The following is a 16,986-nucleotide window of genomic DNA, read 5'->3' on the forward strand; positions in this document are numbered from 1 at the left end:
TTCTGCCATGAGTTTGAGTCACCCCTCCCAAGCAAAGGGACCCCGCAATATCAGAGTCACTAGCGTGGCAAGTCACAGAGTTGTTCCCAGCACGCCAATTGCATCGCATCAAACTTCCTTTTCGCAAGGCATTGACAGACAACAACAGCCATGGCGTCACTCAGCAAAGAGGAGAGGCTTGCTCTCATCAAAGAGAACTTGGAAGAACATCTCAACATTGAGATTATCGAGGATATCTTGGCACAAGGTCGAGACCCAAAGATATACTGGGGTAAGTTCACTTTCAAGCAACTTAGTTGACGACCAAAGGCGGATGTTTGATGAGTGACCATACGATTCTCCAGGAACCGCCACAACTGGTCGTCCACACATTGGTTACTTCGTACCTGCTCTGAAGATTGCCCAGTTCCTCGCGGCAGGATGCGAATTGACGATCCTCCTTGCCGACATCCACGGCTTTCTCGACAACCTCAAGGCTCCGATCGAGATCGTCCAGTATCGAGCCCAGTACTACCAGCATGTCATCAAGTCCATCCTCAAGGCTGTTGGCGTGCCAACTGAGAAGCTGCGCTTCATCCTCGGCAGCGAGTTTCAGAAGGGACCGGACTACATCATGGATATCTACAAATTGACATCCCTAACGTCGGAGCACGACGCTCGAAAGGCTGGTGCTGAGGTGGTCAAGCAGACGGACAATGCACCACTGAGCGGACTGCTTTACCCCCTGCTGCAGGCTCTGGATGAGGAGTACCTTGGCTGCGATGCGCAGTTCGGTGGTACTGACCAGCGCAAGATTTTTACGCTGGCCAAGGACGTCTTGCCCAAGATTGGCTACAAACAAAGAGCACACCTGATGAACCCCATGATTCCAGGCTTGGTATGATGGAACCAAATTCCTGACGATCGAACTTGAGGGGTGATCCTGACCACGAGTTGTGACTGACATACTCGAATGAACAGCAAGGGGCTAAGATGAGCTCCAGCGAACCTGGTATGTTGCACCTCTTTTTTATTTGAAGAGAAAAAGAGTCGAAGGCCAAGAAATTTTGCTGACAGCATCTTCAGACAGCAAAATCGATCTCCTCGACAGCGCTGAGGCTGTGGCGAAGAAGCTACGAAAAGCCGAGGCTGTGCCAAAGGTGCCGGATGGTAATGGCATAATAGCCTTTATCGAATATGTTTTGTAAGCCGCACAGTTATTGATTTGCCGCACCTAATGGGAGGTGAGAATAATAAAGCTAATGACGTCGTCAAGACTCCCTGCCTCCAAGCTCAAGACAGGGCGACAAGAGTTCCACGTTGAGCGTGAGCGTGATGGTCTAGAACCTCTTGTGTACAACGACATCGCAAAACTCCGAGAAGATTACAAGAACGACGTGGTATGTCTTGCTTATATATGATGGACAGTATGGCGGTGGATACTGGGGCTGATATTTACTCTCCACAATAGCTCACCCCGCAGCTTCTGAAGCCGGCAACTACCAAGGCGCTCCTTGAGCTCTTGACACCCATACAGGCTGAGTTTGAGGCCTCTAAGGAGTGGCAGGAAGTTACTGAGAAAGCCTACCCGCCAGAGGAAAAGAAGAAGAAGGAGAAGAAGGTCAAAAATAAGGGCACGCGACACCCTGGCGCTGCAGGGAATGCTCCTGCAGAGACCTTGCCGGAAAGACCCAAAGAAACAATGGCATGAAGGATGGTATGACAAAAAAGTAAAAAGAGAAATTATCCACAGTAGAGTACTGTTATAAAGCAAGCGGGTTCTGTACATGCATCCGGCTGATTATGTTGGCTGTTCGCATTTTGAGCTGAACTTTCCGGCCCTTCACGTGTACCCGTTGCATCTTATTCGTCGTGCGCCTTTGAACAAACCCCACTATTGATCAGGACGAAAGGGCAAGACTCATCACAGAGTCAATGCGATGGTGTGATGGCGGACTTGCTTTTCGCAATCTAAATCTACAAATCAAGTTCATCTCACATGAAAGACTTGGCCATCTACTCTACTCTCAGATCGTTTTGCACACCGAAATGATGCATGTTAACCACCTGCCAAATTTGGACCTGAAAAGGCTATTATATTTCAAGACTGGCACCCCAGAACGCTCAAGCGGGCCAATCAATAACCGATATTGTACTACCCCCCACGTGCAAGGTGCCATACTGGCGGTACGACGGGAGCATGTTGGAGAGCTGAAAATCTATTGGTCCCCGATTTCGGGCGACTTGCTATGGGATAGCCTGGATGGAGATATCCGATCGAGACTTGATGGATCTGAATGTCGGCTTGGCGCACGTACTGCGTACACGGCTTTTCTCGGATAGCTAACCATCATTCCACGTGGAAGGGTCTACCGTGGTAGTCCTAAAGATTGCATGGGTTATCTACACCTTGCGACTGGCAATCAATTCAACGGAGTCTCCGTAAAGTTGTACAAAGTACACGTGATGGTGGTCCAGGTCTAGACCCAGACTCATATGCTTTCTTTGTGGATGGTACTCCGCACACCCAACAACTGGGGGAAAATTGCCGCTGGTCAAGCTTTCAATGGACCAGTCCAGACTTCTGAATCGCTGGACCCCTGGCAAAGCTGTGCGCGCAGGCGTCCCAATGTGGGCCGCTTCAGGATTATGCCATTTCGGGATGATGTTTTGCAGGGGGGCTACTGTTGGGCTTTTCGCGATGAACCGACTGGGCCTTGCTGGTCACCCTGGCCAGGCTGGTCCCTGGTCCTTTTTTGTTTTTTTTTAACCTGCATAGGCCATGGGGTCATCGCCTGGAACAAGGCATTTCCTTGTGCTCTACTATGTTTGGTCCTCGCCCTTGTGGCGCAACTCGGAGCTGTGCTTGTTTTCTCCTCGGATCTTGCCAGGATGTGACCATTTGTGAAAAATGTTACCTCGTTGTTCCTATTTTCGGTAGGTTCGCTGCCCGATTGGCGGGGAAAGAGCAAGGAAGGGCTGAACTTTCCCTGTGCCTTGTGGATGGTGGTGTGGAAATGCGTTGTCCTGAATTAAGTTGATTTGTTCTGTGGGCATTCATTTTCAACATTATCTCTGCTGCTGGTTTATTTGGCTTTTTTTTTTTTTTGTGTGTGTGTGTGTGTGTGTGTGTGTGTTTTTTTTTCCTTTCCATCCTCGTGAATTTTCCTGGTTCCTTCTAGAATTGCTGTTTTTTTCCGACAAGCGAGAGAGAGAGAGAGAGAGAGAGAGAGAAAAAACACCGAGCTGTCATTTACCTTGCCGTCCGTTCGCCGGTTGTTTCAAGATTATCGCAACAGACGAGACAATCAGAGTTGTATACAATTTTCACCAAGTGTCAAACAGGCGCATCCACTCAAGGCCCGCCCAACATTCTGGTGGCATACAGTTAGCTTTCCAAAGTTTTCGTGTTTGGTAAGGTAACTCAGGTACCTACCTAGGTTAACCGACCTCACTCACCCGAACTCGTTTACTTGTGAATCCCAGCTCTAGTTCTAGACTCAAACTTGGTCCCCGCCAGGTTGGCACGACTAGCGCAGAGTGGTTCCTCTCCCCCAGTCTTGGTTTCCCCTGGAGCCACACATTAACTTTATGACCTATACCCAGACTAGGCGCAAGCTCGGTTGTATTTCCGCCACGGCGTTCGATTTCCAGAGCACTTTGATCTACAATATTTGCAACCATTGCCCGCCTCATTTCTTTCGCGCCTTTTTTTGCTTAGCAATATTGTGCAACTCGGTCTGCTACGTTGGGATCGAGCCTTCTTTTTATTTTCCACCACATTATGTACTGTTGAAACTGTGTGTTAGAATCTTCTTTTTTGTGTTCATCTCCCAACCATGGGTATCACCAATCAGACCGTCGCCAGTCCCATGCCCGGAAAGGACGACAAGTCTCCTGTTATAGTCGCTGTACATGCCAGCGACCCTGAAGATACACCGAAAAAGGCATTTACCGATTTCAAGGCATCCAACCCATTCTTCGGCCTTCCCCCATCTCAGCCCACAACGCCAAACGAGTGCGAAGGTCTACGCTCCGCCACACTGTCGGGACTGTCATCGCCGACAGGTCTGCTCGGCTTCTCCCCGACAAGGCACATCCAGAGCAGCTGGCGGATAAGAGGGCAAAAACTCAAGCCGCTGGAGGAGGATCCACTAATGAAGAGTGAATACTTTGACGACCAGAGGTCCGATACTCTATGGGTTGAGGAGGAGGTGACCATTTCAGATGCGCCACGGCGGCGAAGGGCCCGCAAGTGGGCTATATGTGGAATGGTTTGCGGCATTACATTACTGTAAGTTTGTGGTTGCTGTTTTATCCACTCTATTTGTAGCGCCTTTTTTTCGCCGCTAACGACTTGTTTACTGCTCCGTTCTGCAGGAGCGTTTTGCTGGTCATCAACGGTCTGTTATTCTTCTCACGAAAGGCCTTGGACCACGAAGATGATCCAGATGCGATATTCGCCGACTGGGGAAGGGTAGGGAGCGGCACTGAAGAGCGAGCCTGGTACCCGACCGACTTCCTACGCGATGTGCAGCCCATCTCGTGCCACTCGCACAACGACTACTGGCGCAAGGTGCCGCTTTTCTCGGCGCTGCACGCAGGCTGCACCGGAGTCGAGGCCGACGTGTGGCTTTTCCCGAACCGCGGCACTGATCTGTTTGTCGGGCACGACACGGCCGCCTTACAGCCCAACCGAACGTTCAGGTCGCTCTACGTCGACCCGATAGTGAAGATCCTGGAGCACCAAAACCCCTCGCACCAGTTCAATAACGGCTCGCGCCGTGGCGTGTTCGACGTCAACCCTTCTCAGACGCTGACGCTGCTGGTGGACGTCAAGACGGGCGGGGCAGACACGTGGAAGGAGGTGGTGAAGCAGCTCGAGCCGCTTCGGACGAGGGGGTGGTTGAGCGAGTTCAAGGACGGCAAGGTCACGTACGGGCCGGTGACGGTGGTGGGGACGGGCAACACGCCATTCGACCTTGTGATGGCCAACGCGACGCAGCGGGACTATTTCTACGACGCGCCGCTGGACCGGCTCGAGGGCGGCAAGTACGACTCGACCAACTCGTACTACGCCAGCGTGCCGTTCAAGAACTCGATCGGTAACGTGTGGTTCGGCGGGCTGGGCGACTCTCAGTTGCGCAAGATTCGGGAGCAGATCAAGTCGGCGCACGACAGAGGGCTCAAGGTCAGGTACTGGGACATTCCCGCGTGGCCCATCCACGTCAGGAACAGCATCTGGGACAGCCTGGTCAAGGAGGGTGTTGACATGCTCAACGTGGATGATCTCAGGGCGGCGACGAGGAGGGATTGGACCAAGCATATGTGGCTATTTTGAATCTAGCATGTTTTTTTTTTTTGGTCTAGCTGGAGTTAAGTTGGTTGGTGGGATAATTTTGAGTATTAGACCTAGAGGTTAATCCAAACCCTGGTTCACGTCATCTGCAGAATATTTGCGGTGATCCTTTGTGAGGGAGCGTTTCTTTTATATGTCCACCGATCGATTATAACGTTTCAAGATATGCGCGACATTGGCGATGAATGGTAGGTCAGATGAGAGTTTGATGATTTACATGAACCTTGAAATGTGCCGTTTTACGCATCTCTTGGCTCAATCTTGGCTTTTCTTGGGGGCGGGCTTTTTTTTTTTTTTTTTTTTTTGCTTTGGCGTTTTGGAAGTTTTTCACTGCCTCTACTGTACAGTATAATACATAGGCGAGGTGGGGGGTTGGTGGGTTGGTGGGTGTAAGCAAGTGGGGTCCTATACGGCGCCTTGGAGTTCTGATACCAGCAAGGCAAAGTTGCAAGCCGATCAACCCGAAGATCCATTGGAAACCTTCTTGTAACAAATCCACCTACCCACGCTCGCTTCTGTCTGGATTTTTTTCTCTGTCGGTTGGCATCTCGGCTGATAAGAACAATGTCGGAGCCCGAGTGACCACTGTTTGGATATGGGATTACGTTAGTCGTTTGGATAAGTAAGTTGAAGTGCCTTTCGATCGAGTGCTTGGATCAATGATATACATTTGCCAGCGTTGCAACAAGTTTTCTCGCCTTGCGATCTCCATATTTCTCCAGTTTTGAATACAGATCTGTAATGCTGAGTATACCGAAACCCCGACATTCCTCCGTCTCTCAAGCTGATGATACAGATCGTTTTGCCAGGTAAATTACACACCAGACACCACGTAATTAACTTACATATGAAAGCGGGGTATACGACTTGCTAGTGCTATCATGGAACAGTGTGACTGCACGATGATGCAGTGGATGAGCGAGGTCGAGAACAATTCCAATTTATAGTTGGTTGGTCTCATTGCGTCTTCTCTTTTCCCTTTTCCCTCAAAAGTCTATTCGAATTAGCATATCTTTAAATGAGATTGCCATACATAAGCATAAGATACCACAAGTCTTGGAAGCAAAGAGCATCTGACGACGTTTGCCTGTTGTCATATTTTTTTCGTCACATTATCTCATTATCTAAGCTTTCTCTTATACTTTCCGCTCACAATGGCTGAGACAAGACTTGCCTCCCTTGATGTAAGTCCCCCCCCCCAGGCACCAATCATTCAGGAACAATCTGTCCCCTTGCCCTCAAAAAACGAAGGACAGGACTAAGTCAAGGTACTTTTGCCCTAGGACTCAATGGCGAGCCGGCTACCAGTGCACTCGCAGACCCTCTTCGACGCCAAGACTGCCAAGAAGCTCACCTTTGAGGCCATCGCCTCCAAGCTCGGCAGGAGCGAGGTGGCCGTGGCGGGCATGTTTTACGGACAGGTGCAGGCGTCGGGTGAGGACGTCGAGGCTCTCTCAGAGCTCCTAGGCGTGCCCAAGGAGTCGCTATCCAAGATGACTAACTTTCCGGACCGGGGTCGTTCGGGCCCCATGCCGCCGGTCGAGCCGCTCATCTACCGGCTGTATGAGGTTGTGCAAAATTATGGCTACTCGTTCAAGGCGGTCATGAATGAGAAGTTTGGTGACGGCATCATGAGCGCCATCTGCTTTCAGACAAATGTCGAAAAGGAGGTGGACGAGCAGGGTGCGACTTGGGCGGTCATCACCCTCAGGGGGAAATGGTAAGTTTAATTATTCTTTCCGAGCCAAAGGGCTTAGCTGCCATGCTACCCATCTGGTGCTGCATCCCGGTGTGGGTGCTTGGGGGCGTCAAAAACTCCAGAACTGGATGCTGTTGGTGGCGATGGACATGGAGATTCGATGCTGACGCTGTGCTGCTTCATGTGTGCAGGCTCCCCTTTACTCGCTTCTGATTCTGACCGTTTTCTGGTTGGAGCAAAATCCGGAGTATTCTAGTGTGGTTGCCGTTCATGATCTCATCGTGGGACAGAAGCACAATACCAAGCCAGCCCCTTACAAGCTTGGACATAGAACATGCCTGTTGCGTCGGAGACCGGTCTGCTGTTACTATCAACCATTATGTGCCGGGTTTGTCAACTTGTCAAATTGAAGCACTTTCGACCTTTCTAGAATAGATTTTTTTTCTGAATTCGTCTTGCCTCTTGCTCAACTTTAGTACGTTTTCGTGGCTTTTCAGTCGTAGAGGAATGGCTCTGGGTGGCGTGGAACAATACCAAGGAATATGTTAAGGAGGGGGGGGAGAACAATACTAAGCTCCTCGCAGCATCACTCCTTGATTCGGAACCAACAAAGTCGTACAAGACAAAAGAAAATTAAGCCAGGCTGCATCTGCAACTAGCCAAGGTTACTCAGTCGAGCCCGTCCGCACGGGTAACACCTCGCTGCATCAAGAACCCCTTCCCCGGGAAAAAGACTCGGTTGTTGACTCAATTTTGAGGCCATGCCGTATCTTCCCACGTGCCTTGGAAGCAACAAAAGGCAGGACAAAAACTATGCTCTGAGGACATGACTGTCATTAAAGGAGGCTCCTTAGACCGGCGCAGACAATACCAACGTCACACAATATCAAGAACTACACCTCGAGGAAACATTACTCTCTGAACAGAGCCTTGCTTTGTCCCACCGCGATATCTCCCTGCTTGCGGTGATAACCGGCAAGTGATATCTTGTCGGAGTTTGTAGACTCTTTGCAGTTGAGATATTGTTGTAGTAGAGGGTACCTAATTGCCACCGACATTCTCGTAGTAAATGCTAGGAAGCACCAGGCGAAGCTGTGTACCCCAAGACAATACGAATCCGTCAGGGCCCCTGGCTTGACTGCTCACAATGTACCAGCGACTCTCTATCATCCTGGCTCGAAGATGATGCATGCGATCAAAGACGGATACTGAAAGGGAAAGCTCAGGCAGAAGCAGTATTGGAAAAGATCTTCTGCCTCGAAGAAGTGCCCTCCCCGCCGTCCTCTTCCAAGTATAAAGTCTCGAAGAAGATCCCCCTTCAACGACTCCAGAACCTTGTCTTCTCCACACCCACAATCGCAACTTTACTTTCCAACAGCTACACCACAATCTTCACGACTTTTCAAGTCCAACCAACCCAACCCCCAACAATCAAAATGTCTCCCTCCACCAAGAACATTCCCGCTCCCGTTGCTGGCGCCAGGGCCGGCCCCATCCACTACTGCGTCATCATGTAAAGTGGCTTCCACACCAGGAGCCACTCTCCATGAGAAGCAGGCCGAGCTAGACCCGGTACCCAAAGACTGCCACCCAACTACACCGATGTCTCTGTAGCCTGTCACGCCAAAGTACACACACATGTACGCCACAGGCAGTCGGAAATTCTAGCCACAAAGTAACCAAGATGAAGTGTCTTTCAATCATCATCTCCTCTTCTCAAAGGAGACATGCAGCACACGCAGGCTCGGAAAACCCTCCAGCAAATACACAAACTCTTTCGCTTCTTCAGAAAAGACATCATCCCCTGGCGGTTCATCACTAGACCAAGCTAAAACGGACTGCTGACCTCGGAATGGCCTTTTCTTCTTTACGAGTCACCACGGACGGCCTTTTGACATCTTTCGCGAGATGCCAATTGGGCTGTCTTTTTCATTCAACTTTTCCTTAGGCGGTGGGAAATTAGATAGTTGCGAGTGAAGGTGTTATCTGAGCGGTTTGGCGATGGGGAACGGGCTTTTTGGCTTTCTTTGCTCATTTACATACTGCCTCCAGCACACAGTCATTCGCTACAGGGTCTCATATAGGGTCGGCTCTTTGAATCAAAATCATTTTGTCGGTCCAAAACAGGATTGGGTTCTTCGTCTGCATACTTGACAACCTCTGTGACATTTCCTTGGCTCAAGGTCATGGTCAGTGATGCTTTTAGTCTTACCTCGCGCGGTATCATGTTGGTCTATGTTCAACTTGACATTTTCGATGATCTGGTGATGAAATCACTAACCAAGTGACATGGCCTATCTATGGAGGCATATGGCAAAGCGAGGCATATGTATAACCTCTTGTGATATCAAATGAGGGAAAAGATTGAAAGAAAAGCAACATTTCCCATAATAGAAAATCCCGACATGCTAACATTGTGACTCGAACAGTGGGATTCAGATAAGGCCCAGCTGAGGATGTCTCGTTGCATTCGTTTCACCAAGCATTGTTGCTGTTTTTTCAACTTAATCGGAAAACTCTCTTGAGCCTATCACCTACTATAAGGTTTTCAGTATGCTGTTGTCGGTTGGTCGAATAGGGTTAAGATATCTTGTTGTTTTTTTGAACGGGACAAAGTAAGTACCCCTGACTGCCTTTGGGGGGAGGCGTACAGTGTGGTTAGCCAGGCGCATATCCACTAACACAGTGATGGTCAGCTCAAAGCTGCCCCACTACCGGCGGGCGATAAGGCACAGTTGCGCCCGATAAGCGGGCAGAATCCAGAAAAAAAATTAGAGAGATCCGGGGTGTGGAAAGGCGGGATACCAAAGCGCTTCGTTCCTGTAGACCCTTTTCACGTCGCGAAAAAAAAGGAAAAGGAAAAGGAAAAGGAAAAGGAAAAGGAAATAAAACACCAACATACCTCTTTTTAATAGTTTTTCGTCATTAAACAAGTCAATTGCCTACCAAAGAAAAGGACCGACCGAACACGGCAATGGTGCACAAATCAAAGCTCAAGCTGGCCCTCGCGGCCGAAAAGGGCTTGGATTATCGCAAAATCAAGGAGAAGCGCAAGGTCAAGGCCAACCTGAAGGAGAAGGAGAAGAAAAAGGCAGAAAAGGCAAAGCGCTACCGTGGCGACGACTCCGAGTTGCAGGAGGATGACGAGGAATGGCAGGATGATGAGGGGAGCGACGAGGATGAAGTAGAGAATGCCTTGTTCGACATGGAGGCAGAGGAGTCGGACGACGACGAGGGTGATGATGACAAAGAGGTGCGCTTCAGACCTGGAAAATTTGCCAATCACATCAACAAGCACGTTGGACTAACGCAGCCCCTCTTCCGCAGATCAACTTGGGCAACTTGGAGGACAGCGAAACCGACTCCGAGTCCGAGGTAGAGATGGAAGCCAAGATTATCCGCCCGAAAAAGTCAAAAGACAAGAAGGAGACCAAGGACAGGACATCAAAGAAAGCCAAGCCTGCCGCCGCAGCAAACGATGACGACGAAGAAGACGAAGAAGAAGACGAAGATGACGAGGATATCCCGATGAGCGACCTGGAGGACCTCCCCGAGGACGACAAGTCGGACCTTGTCCCGCACCAACGCCTGACCATCAATAACACGACGGCGTTGCTGGCCGCGCTGAAGCGCATCGCCCTGCCGACCGACGGCACTGTCCCGTTCGCGACGCACATGTGCGTCACCCCGGCGCCCGGCACCGCCCCCACCGAAGCCTCGATCCCCGACGTGTCGGACGACCTCGCCCGCGAGCTGGCCCTGTACAAGCAGTCGCTCGACGCCGCAAAGCGCGCCCGCCAGCTGCTCCGCGCCGAGGGCGTCCCTTTCACCAGGCCCGGCGACTACTTTGCCGAAATGGTCAAGCCCGACGAGCACATGGAGAAGGTCAAGGCCAAGCTGGTTGAGGACGCCACCGCCAAGAAGGCCGCCGCCGAGGCCAGGAAGCTTCGCGACCTCAAGAAGTTTGGCAAGCAGGTCCAGGTCGCCAAGCTTCAAGAGCGCGCAAAGGCGAAGAAGGACACGCTGGAGAAAATCAAGGATCTCAAGAGGAGTAAGACATGTCCTTCTTTCCTACATATACATGAACCCTGTTTTGTCCCATGTCATTTTACTATTTACTAACCCTACCCCCCTAGAACGCCAAGAAGGTGGCTCATCTGCCCTCGGCGAGCGCGAGGCCGACATCTTCGACGTTGGCGTCGAGAACGAGCTCAAGAAGCCCAGCGGCGGCAAGCGCAACTCGGCCTTTGGAGACCGGAACCGCGACGAGCCGAACCGCAAGCGCCAGAAGAAGAACGACAAGTACGGCTTTGGCGGCAAGAAGAAGTACTCCAAGTCGGGCGACGCCATGAGCTCCGGAGATCTGAGCGGCTTCAGCGTCGGCAGGATGAAGGGCAAGGGTGGCAAGGGCCCAAGGTCGGCCCCCAGGCCTGGTAAGAGTAAACGGGTGGCGATGGCTTCCAAGAGGAGATGAGGAGGGTCAGGTAGCTAGCTTCTTGAGTTCGGGGAGCAAGAGCCGACAGTCGTCTAAAGCGCTTCAGTATTGAGGTTGGGTTGCTAATCGGCCTTGAATGACGGTTGAAATAATTTTCGTATTTACTGTTTTCAGCTGAAAATATGGCTGTTAGTAATCATAGCAGGTGGAAAACCACACGAAAATTTCATCAACAGTGACTTGGCATCAACGCGAGCTTAGTTAAACTACTGATGTTGTCAATAAAAGATACAACGAGACCTGTGAATTCCATGTTCCAACTTTCCTAGAACCCCTCGCACAACTATAAGGCTCCTAATATATCTCGTCTTGCAAAATGCTTGCCTCCCTCTCTGCTTCATCCTGATGCATACCTACCAACATATAACCGATCGCCTGCTCTCTCCTTCGTCTCAACATTCCGAGTGGTTACCGGCGTCAAGTCAAGTTCAAAACGCTTGACATTCGGTATTAACTAAGAGAAACCTCCCGTTTCGACTTCATACTTCGTCTCATGATCAAAGTGTAACCCGCTCAGACAGAAGACATTATGACAAAACAAAATAAAGAAACAAACAAAAACAAAAGGCACACCCAGTTACAGCCAGAGTTGGTAGTGAAATAAGAAAACAGGCACAAAGTTTTGGCATCCTCAACTCATCCCCGTCTAATCATCTCGCTCTTTCCCTGCCAAGCTTGACTCCATGATTCGCCACCAATGCAACGATTAGACAAAAGAGAAGTGTATATAGGAATAATGAGTGTTTCACGGCGTGAGTGTGAAATTCTGTGGTGCCTTGTAACACACATGGATATGACGCAGTGGTATACAAGTCGGTCATTGAGTCGGTCGATAAACACTGCTCCGTAGTTGAGTATTATCCCGGAACTGCCCAGAGATTTGATGTCTAGACGATCCATGGGAGAAAGAGGATATTCGTTTCCGACAAGTTCGACAGTAGTGATGAAGATTTTCGTCCTTCGGATTCTCCTAACTGACAATTGTCCGGATAATCCTTTTCTGGGTTTGTTCTGGTCCCTCTGTCGCTGTGGACTTCGCGCATATATCGGCGGAAATTGTAACAGGGAGACAAAGAAAAAAAAAAAAAAAAGAAAAAAAAAAAACACAAATAATAACAGAGAAAAAGGAAAACAAAAGAAACAAAGAAACTAGAGTAAAAGGAAGTGGTATCACAAACAGACGCCATGCACTTGATATGCAGTGATTTTGCTTTGCTATGCAGTACCGACCGGCAAAAAAGTAACAGGAAACAAGCAGAATATTTTCATGTCCGCAACGTCAACTTATAATCATTAAAAGCTTCGTCCTCGACTTGCCCTTATCATGAAGCCGCGGCGATGCACCAGTGGCGATGGAACGCCCATGCGCTCTTCTGGCACTCTTTGCTGCAATACTTAGTACGCCTGCATCGCCGGCACTTGGCGAACTGGCGGGTGTACTCTTCCCATTTGCCGCACTGGTAGTATGCGCACTGCCGGATACCGCCTCGTGTATCATCTTTGCGGCAGAGGTTTCTCATAACCACGCCGGCCCAGTATTGCATATCTGTCGAGTGGTATCGGGTGGTGAACCTCTCGACCAAGGGGAAGATGTTGAGGTCGTTAGGGAGCAAAAACTCTTCCTCACACTCATCGTCATCTTCGTCGTCATCCTCGAAATCGGACAGAGACTCCGACTCCAAGTTATCCGCGTCCAGGCGGTCTATTTCCTTGCCAATCTTGAGGTGGGGTACCAAGTGACTTTTCTGAAAGTATAGCCGCAGGTTACAGTACTTGGAAACATATGCAAGGAGTTGCAATGACATGAGCACATCCTCCTCGCGAGGCATCGCAGCCAGGATCAGCGGGTTGTTGGGGATCATCTGGCGATCAAGCAGATAACGTGGGATGACGGAGCCTTGCATCGAGGGCTGGGGTGGCGGAACGATGGTTGGTCGGCTCTCAGAGAGCCCGGCAATGGCAGGAACTGGTGTAGCGGCCGCCGCATTACCGATGCTCCCATCCACGGGGCCTCTGTGTGTGATATTAAACGTGCCAGCCTCTTGTGTTTCGGAAGCACTGGGAGTCGCCATATCGATCGCCGCCTCAGCCAAGATACTCTCTCCCTCCTCCATTGACATGTCCTGGATGTTAACGGCAGGTGGGATCTCAGCGGTGCCAGACATCTCGGTATCCGGGGACTCGTCCGATTGTACACCGTCAGTGTTCATGTCATCCGAATCGGCTGTCGAGTTTTGGTGTCGGATCGAAGGTCGTCTTCGAGAGCGGATTGTCTGGCCGATAGAAGAGCTAGGACGAACTGTCGGTGACCTGATTTGTGGGGGAGGAAGGGGGGTGGTCGGGGAAACTGGCTGGGACACGATGGAGGGATGAACAAAAGACATCATAGACGCCAGCCTGTCGATGTCTCGAACAGGTCTGACGGCGTCTGCTGCGTTGTCCATGGGCAACGGAGTGTTTGAAGCAGAGGACTGGGCAGGCTGTGATGGCGAAGAAAACGTAGATTGCGTCTCTTGAATCCTGTGGTGGCTAGGGGGATGATACTGATGTAAATTGCGATGAAGAACAGTATTGGTGCGGTCAGGCGTTGTGTTGACGACGGAGGGCTGTGAGCCAGATGGCTCACCGTTGCCTGAACTCCCGTCCAGAACCGACCCGGTATCTGCTAAGGGCCCGACAGGAAGTGTAGCTGAAACGTCAATGGATGGAGGAGGTGCGTGTCGTCGGAATGTCCTTTGATCGACATCCAGGCGGCCCGGACGATTCGCGAAGCTTGTGGACTTTGACCGATGCTCGCGGTTACGATGCTCTTGAAATTGTTTCTTGGCCTCTTCCTGCTTTTCGCGGCATTTCTCGTGAACTTGAAGGTAGTTGTCCAGGATGGTGGCGATGACAGGGACCATATCGGCTTCAACCACTCTCGTCCGTACGTTCTCGGTTCCACGAACGCCGATGTTGACGACGCACTGAAATGCCAAGTTCCACTTCCACATGTCCATCATATCCTTGCTCCTGCCTTGCTTCAGGATGCAGATCAGCCTCTCGATGCCACCATCGACGGTAAGAATGTCTCTTATGCGTGCCGACGATGTTGTCAAGTAGGCAAGGTGGTTGAGGGAGTTGATGAGCGGGAGGGTCGAGGTACAATCGAGAGCACGACGATCGTAAAGCGCGGTGGTGATACCCACCGACGCCTTGTTGACGTTCGGGATGCTGAAGTTGACCTCCCTCATTTTGAAGGATGATAAGGTATTCAAGCCCAAGGCGGTGTCGCCGACAATGATGATCCTCCTACCGCTGAGACTGAAGGTAGGGTCGACGCCGAAGCTCGATGAGGCGAGGGTTGGTTTGATGATGTGCCGAGGATGAGATTTGATGGGGAAATCGTTGCGTTGTCAATATTACAAATGCGAGGTTATGACGGGGAGGCTGGAGATTAATGCGTCGAATCAATGCAACGAGACAAGCACACGGACGTGGTTTGGGCCGATCGTAGTTTGTTCTTCTCAATGCCGTCCGCTATTCTCGTCGAGTAGCGAACGAATGGCACGGTCAAAAGGGAAATGTCGGTGTCCGACCCAAGCTAGCCAGGTTGGCGCGCAGGAGCCCTTGAATTCGGTCGCGAGGTCGATGGGCGGCTAGCGATAACCAGCAACAAGCTCGTCAACCTTCGTAGTGGGGAATGCTTTTTTTTTATTATTGGAGAAGAGGATTTGGCCTATTTTGGAAGTGGATTCGATGAGGATGTTCTTTTTTGCTTCTTCGTTTGTTGTCGATGTATTTCAAGGTAGCCGGTGCGTCGGGTTCTTTGCCTGCGAGGCGGTGCCCTAGTTTCGGGTTGGCCAAAAGGCAATCCGAGACGGTGGAAGGACCAGAGCCGCAACGCAGCAGACAGGCGAAAAATTGACAGGAAGCCAACCCAACCAAAAACCACACACCGCAGGCGCCAGGAAAAGAATGCAGGGGCAAGCCGCAAAGTTGACGGATCAAACCAAAATAGGATCGGAAAGAAATCAACGGGAGAATACGATGACAGTTCGATTCATCGTTCCCCCTTTTCTGTTCAGTATCGTATCGAGAGTCGTTTCTGCTGTCGTGCCGTGATCGTTGGGGATTAAAGGTGATGAGGTGGGAAAGAGGAGTGAGTTGTGCGTTACGTCTGGTCTTTGAGGTGTCTCTGCCGATGGAGGTTGGGCCCGACCGAGCTTGTTGCAAGATTTTGCTGGCAGTGGCACGCTGCCACTCAAGGTCTCCACCTCAGGTGTGCCAGCGGTCCGCTGTGGCCCCCTGGCGCCGAGTGGCAGGCGCCTGACGGGTGGCGGGACGAGCTGGTTGGGAGCGTCCTTTGATGCGTGCTGGTGGTACCACTCAGACAGACTACGGGCGGGCCAGGGCCAGCCAAGCCCCCTCTCCACGCCTTGGACCGGCGCCGTAGCCGTACGTAGACCCCGACTCACTCTCACTCACTCTACCCTCCCCTTATTTTGTGGGTACATCTGTGACGCTCAATTTGGCGCAGGGCGCTTCGATGACCATTTTCAGGGAACAGGCTCAATGGGTCGGAGGAATGAATCAATCAAACTCTGCCCGGCATTGGCCTGCAGGCTTGACCAAATATCTAGGAGATGGATGTGTTTTTTTTTTCCTTTTTCTCTTTACTGTTTACCATTCTCTCTATACACTATGCTTAGATTCCGGCCTCTCCCAATCTTTGGCATAGTGTCTTAATTTTACTCGCCAGCCACTTGCTGCTTGCCGCTTCACCCGCATCCTGTCAGCCAAAAATGGAGAACCCGGTCATAATCGGTTTCGGATCATGCAGCGGCGACACCGCACGCGATTCCTAAGGACCTAGACCCGGCAAAACCCATTCCAAGTCACATATAATACGCACGTGAGACGCCGGGCACTTCAATCCAATGGCTGTCAAAAGGACAGCCTCGCTGAATATTTTTGTCAACTTACTCGGAAAATTTGTAATCGGTGAGTATAAAACTGTAGATCCGGTGCAGATTCGCATGATTACTGCTCAACTAGAATTGTCAAATGCATTGAATGATGCTCAATGGACCAACAGCGACTAGGCGTGGATTGACTCCATATCATCTCATCCACTGATGTGCTCCCGAGAGTCCCACACAGGGTTCAGTCGCCTCCTGCATTCACGGAGTACGCTAGCTTTGCTAGCAAAAGAGACTGGGAAAATGATGAAGGGAAAGGACTAAAAGGAAAACCTCCATTCTCCATGTTGCCAAGTGGATATACAACACAGAGTACCTTTTCTCCGCGCTGGCGCAATGTAAAAGAGTATCCAATCTGCATGATTGGTTGATCAGCGCACACATGGAGCGCCTCCCCTCATCCTTTTGTCCAATAGCAAGTGACTAGTATCAAAAAAAAAAAAAAAAAAGAAGCTGGAAAGTCCTGATGAGGGGAAAGAGAAAGAGCCTGCAG

General features: G+C 50.7%; 6 protein-coding genes across 6 annotated transcripts; 4 read left to right on the forward strand and 2 right to left on the reverse strand.

Moving 5' to 3' along the window:
- The first annotated feature begins 6 nt into the window (after positions 1 to 6).
- On the forward strand, positions 7 to 1,903 carry MGG_02449 (tyrosyl-tRNA synthetase). The gene is made up of 6 exons (XM_003709191.1): positions 7 to 271; positions 345 to 877; positions 961 to 991; positions 1,066 to 1,183; positions 1,256 to 1,379; positions 1,451 to 1,903. Exons 1-6 carry the CDS (start codon positions 151 to 153, stop codon positions 1,688 to 1,690), a joined length of 1,167 nt encoding a protein of 388 aa, XP_003709239.1. The 5' UTR covers positions 7 to 150; the 3' UTR covers positions 1,691 to 1,903.
- Positions 1,904 to 3,112: 1,209 nt separating this feature from the next.
- Positions 3,113 to 5,477, forward strand: MGG_02450 (uncharacterized protein). Its single transcript, XM_003709192.1, has 2 exons — positions 3,113 to 4,273; positions 4,360 to 5,477. Exons 1-2 carry the CDS (start codon positions 3,819 to 3,821, stop codon positions 5,318 to 5,320), a joined length of 1,416 nt encoding a protein of 471 aa, XP_003709240.1. The 5' UTR covers positions 3,113 to 3,818; the 3' UTR covers positions 5,321 to 5,477.
- An 809-nt stretch (positions 5,478 to 6,286) lies between these two features.
- MGG_02451 (cyanate hydratase) lies at positions 6,287 to 7,575 on the forward strand. The gene is made up of 3 exons (XM_003709193.1): positions 6,287 to 6,522; positions 6,622 to 7,058; positions 7,229 to 7,575. Exons 1-3 carry the CDS (start codon positions 6,493 to 6,495, stop codon positions 7,248 to 7,250), a joined length of 489 nt encoding a protein of 162 aa, XP_003709241.1. The 5' UTR covers positions 6,287 to 6,492; the 3' UTR covers positions 7,251 to 7,575.
- A 2,318-nt stretch (positions 7,576 to 9,893) lies between these two features.
- On the forward strand, positions 9,894 to 11,784 carry MGG_02453 (rRNA processing protein Ebp2). The gene is made up of 3 exons (XM_003709194.1): positions 9,894 to 10,290; positions 10,365 to 11,088; positions 11,174 to 11,784. The coding sequence occupies exons 1-3, from the start codon at positions 10,012 to 10,014 to the stop codon at positions 11,509 to 11,511; spliced, it is 1,341 nt and encodes a 446-aa protein (XP_003709242.1). The 5' UTR covers positions 9,894 to 10,011; the 3' UTR covers positions 11,512 to 11,784.
- A 1,070-nt stretch (positions 11,785 to 12,854) lies between these two features.
- MGG_02454 (SamB protein) lies at positions 12,855 to 14,765 on the reverse strand (the record flags this gene model as incomplete). The annotated part of the gene is made up of 1 exon (XM_003709195.1): positions 12,855 to 14,765. The coding sequence occupies one exon, from the start codon at positions 14,763 to 14,765 to the stop codon at positions 12,855 to 12,857; it is 1,911 nt and encodes a 636-aa protein (XP_003709243.1).
- A 780-nt stretch (positions 14,766 to 15,545) lies between these two features.
- On the reverse strand, positions 15,546 to 16,854 carry MGG_16127 (uncharacterized protein; the record flags this gene model as incomplete). Its single annotated transcript, XM_003709196.1, has 3 exons — positions 15,546 to 15,875; positions 16,498 to 16,527; positions 16,810 to 16,854. 3 exons carry the CDS (start codon positions 16,852 to 16,854, stop codon positions 15,546 to 15,548), a joined length of 405 nt encoding a protein of 134 aa, XP_003709244.1.
- Positions 16,855 to 16,986: the final 132 nt, after the last annotated feature.

This window comes from Pyricularia oryzae, chromosome 1 (genome assembly GCF_000002495.2).
Source record: "Pyricularia oryzae 70-15 chromosome 1, whole genome shotgun sequence".
NCBI lineage: Eukaryota > Fungi > Ascomycota > Sordariomycetes > Magnaporthales > Pyriculariaceae > Pyricularia > Pyricularia oryzae.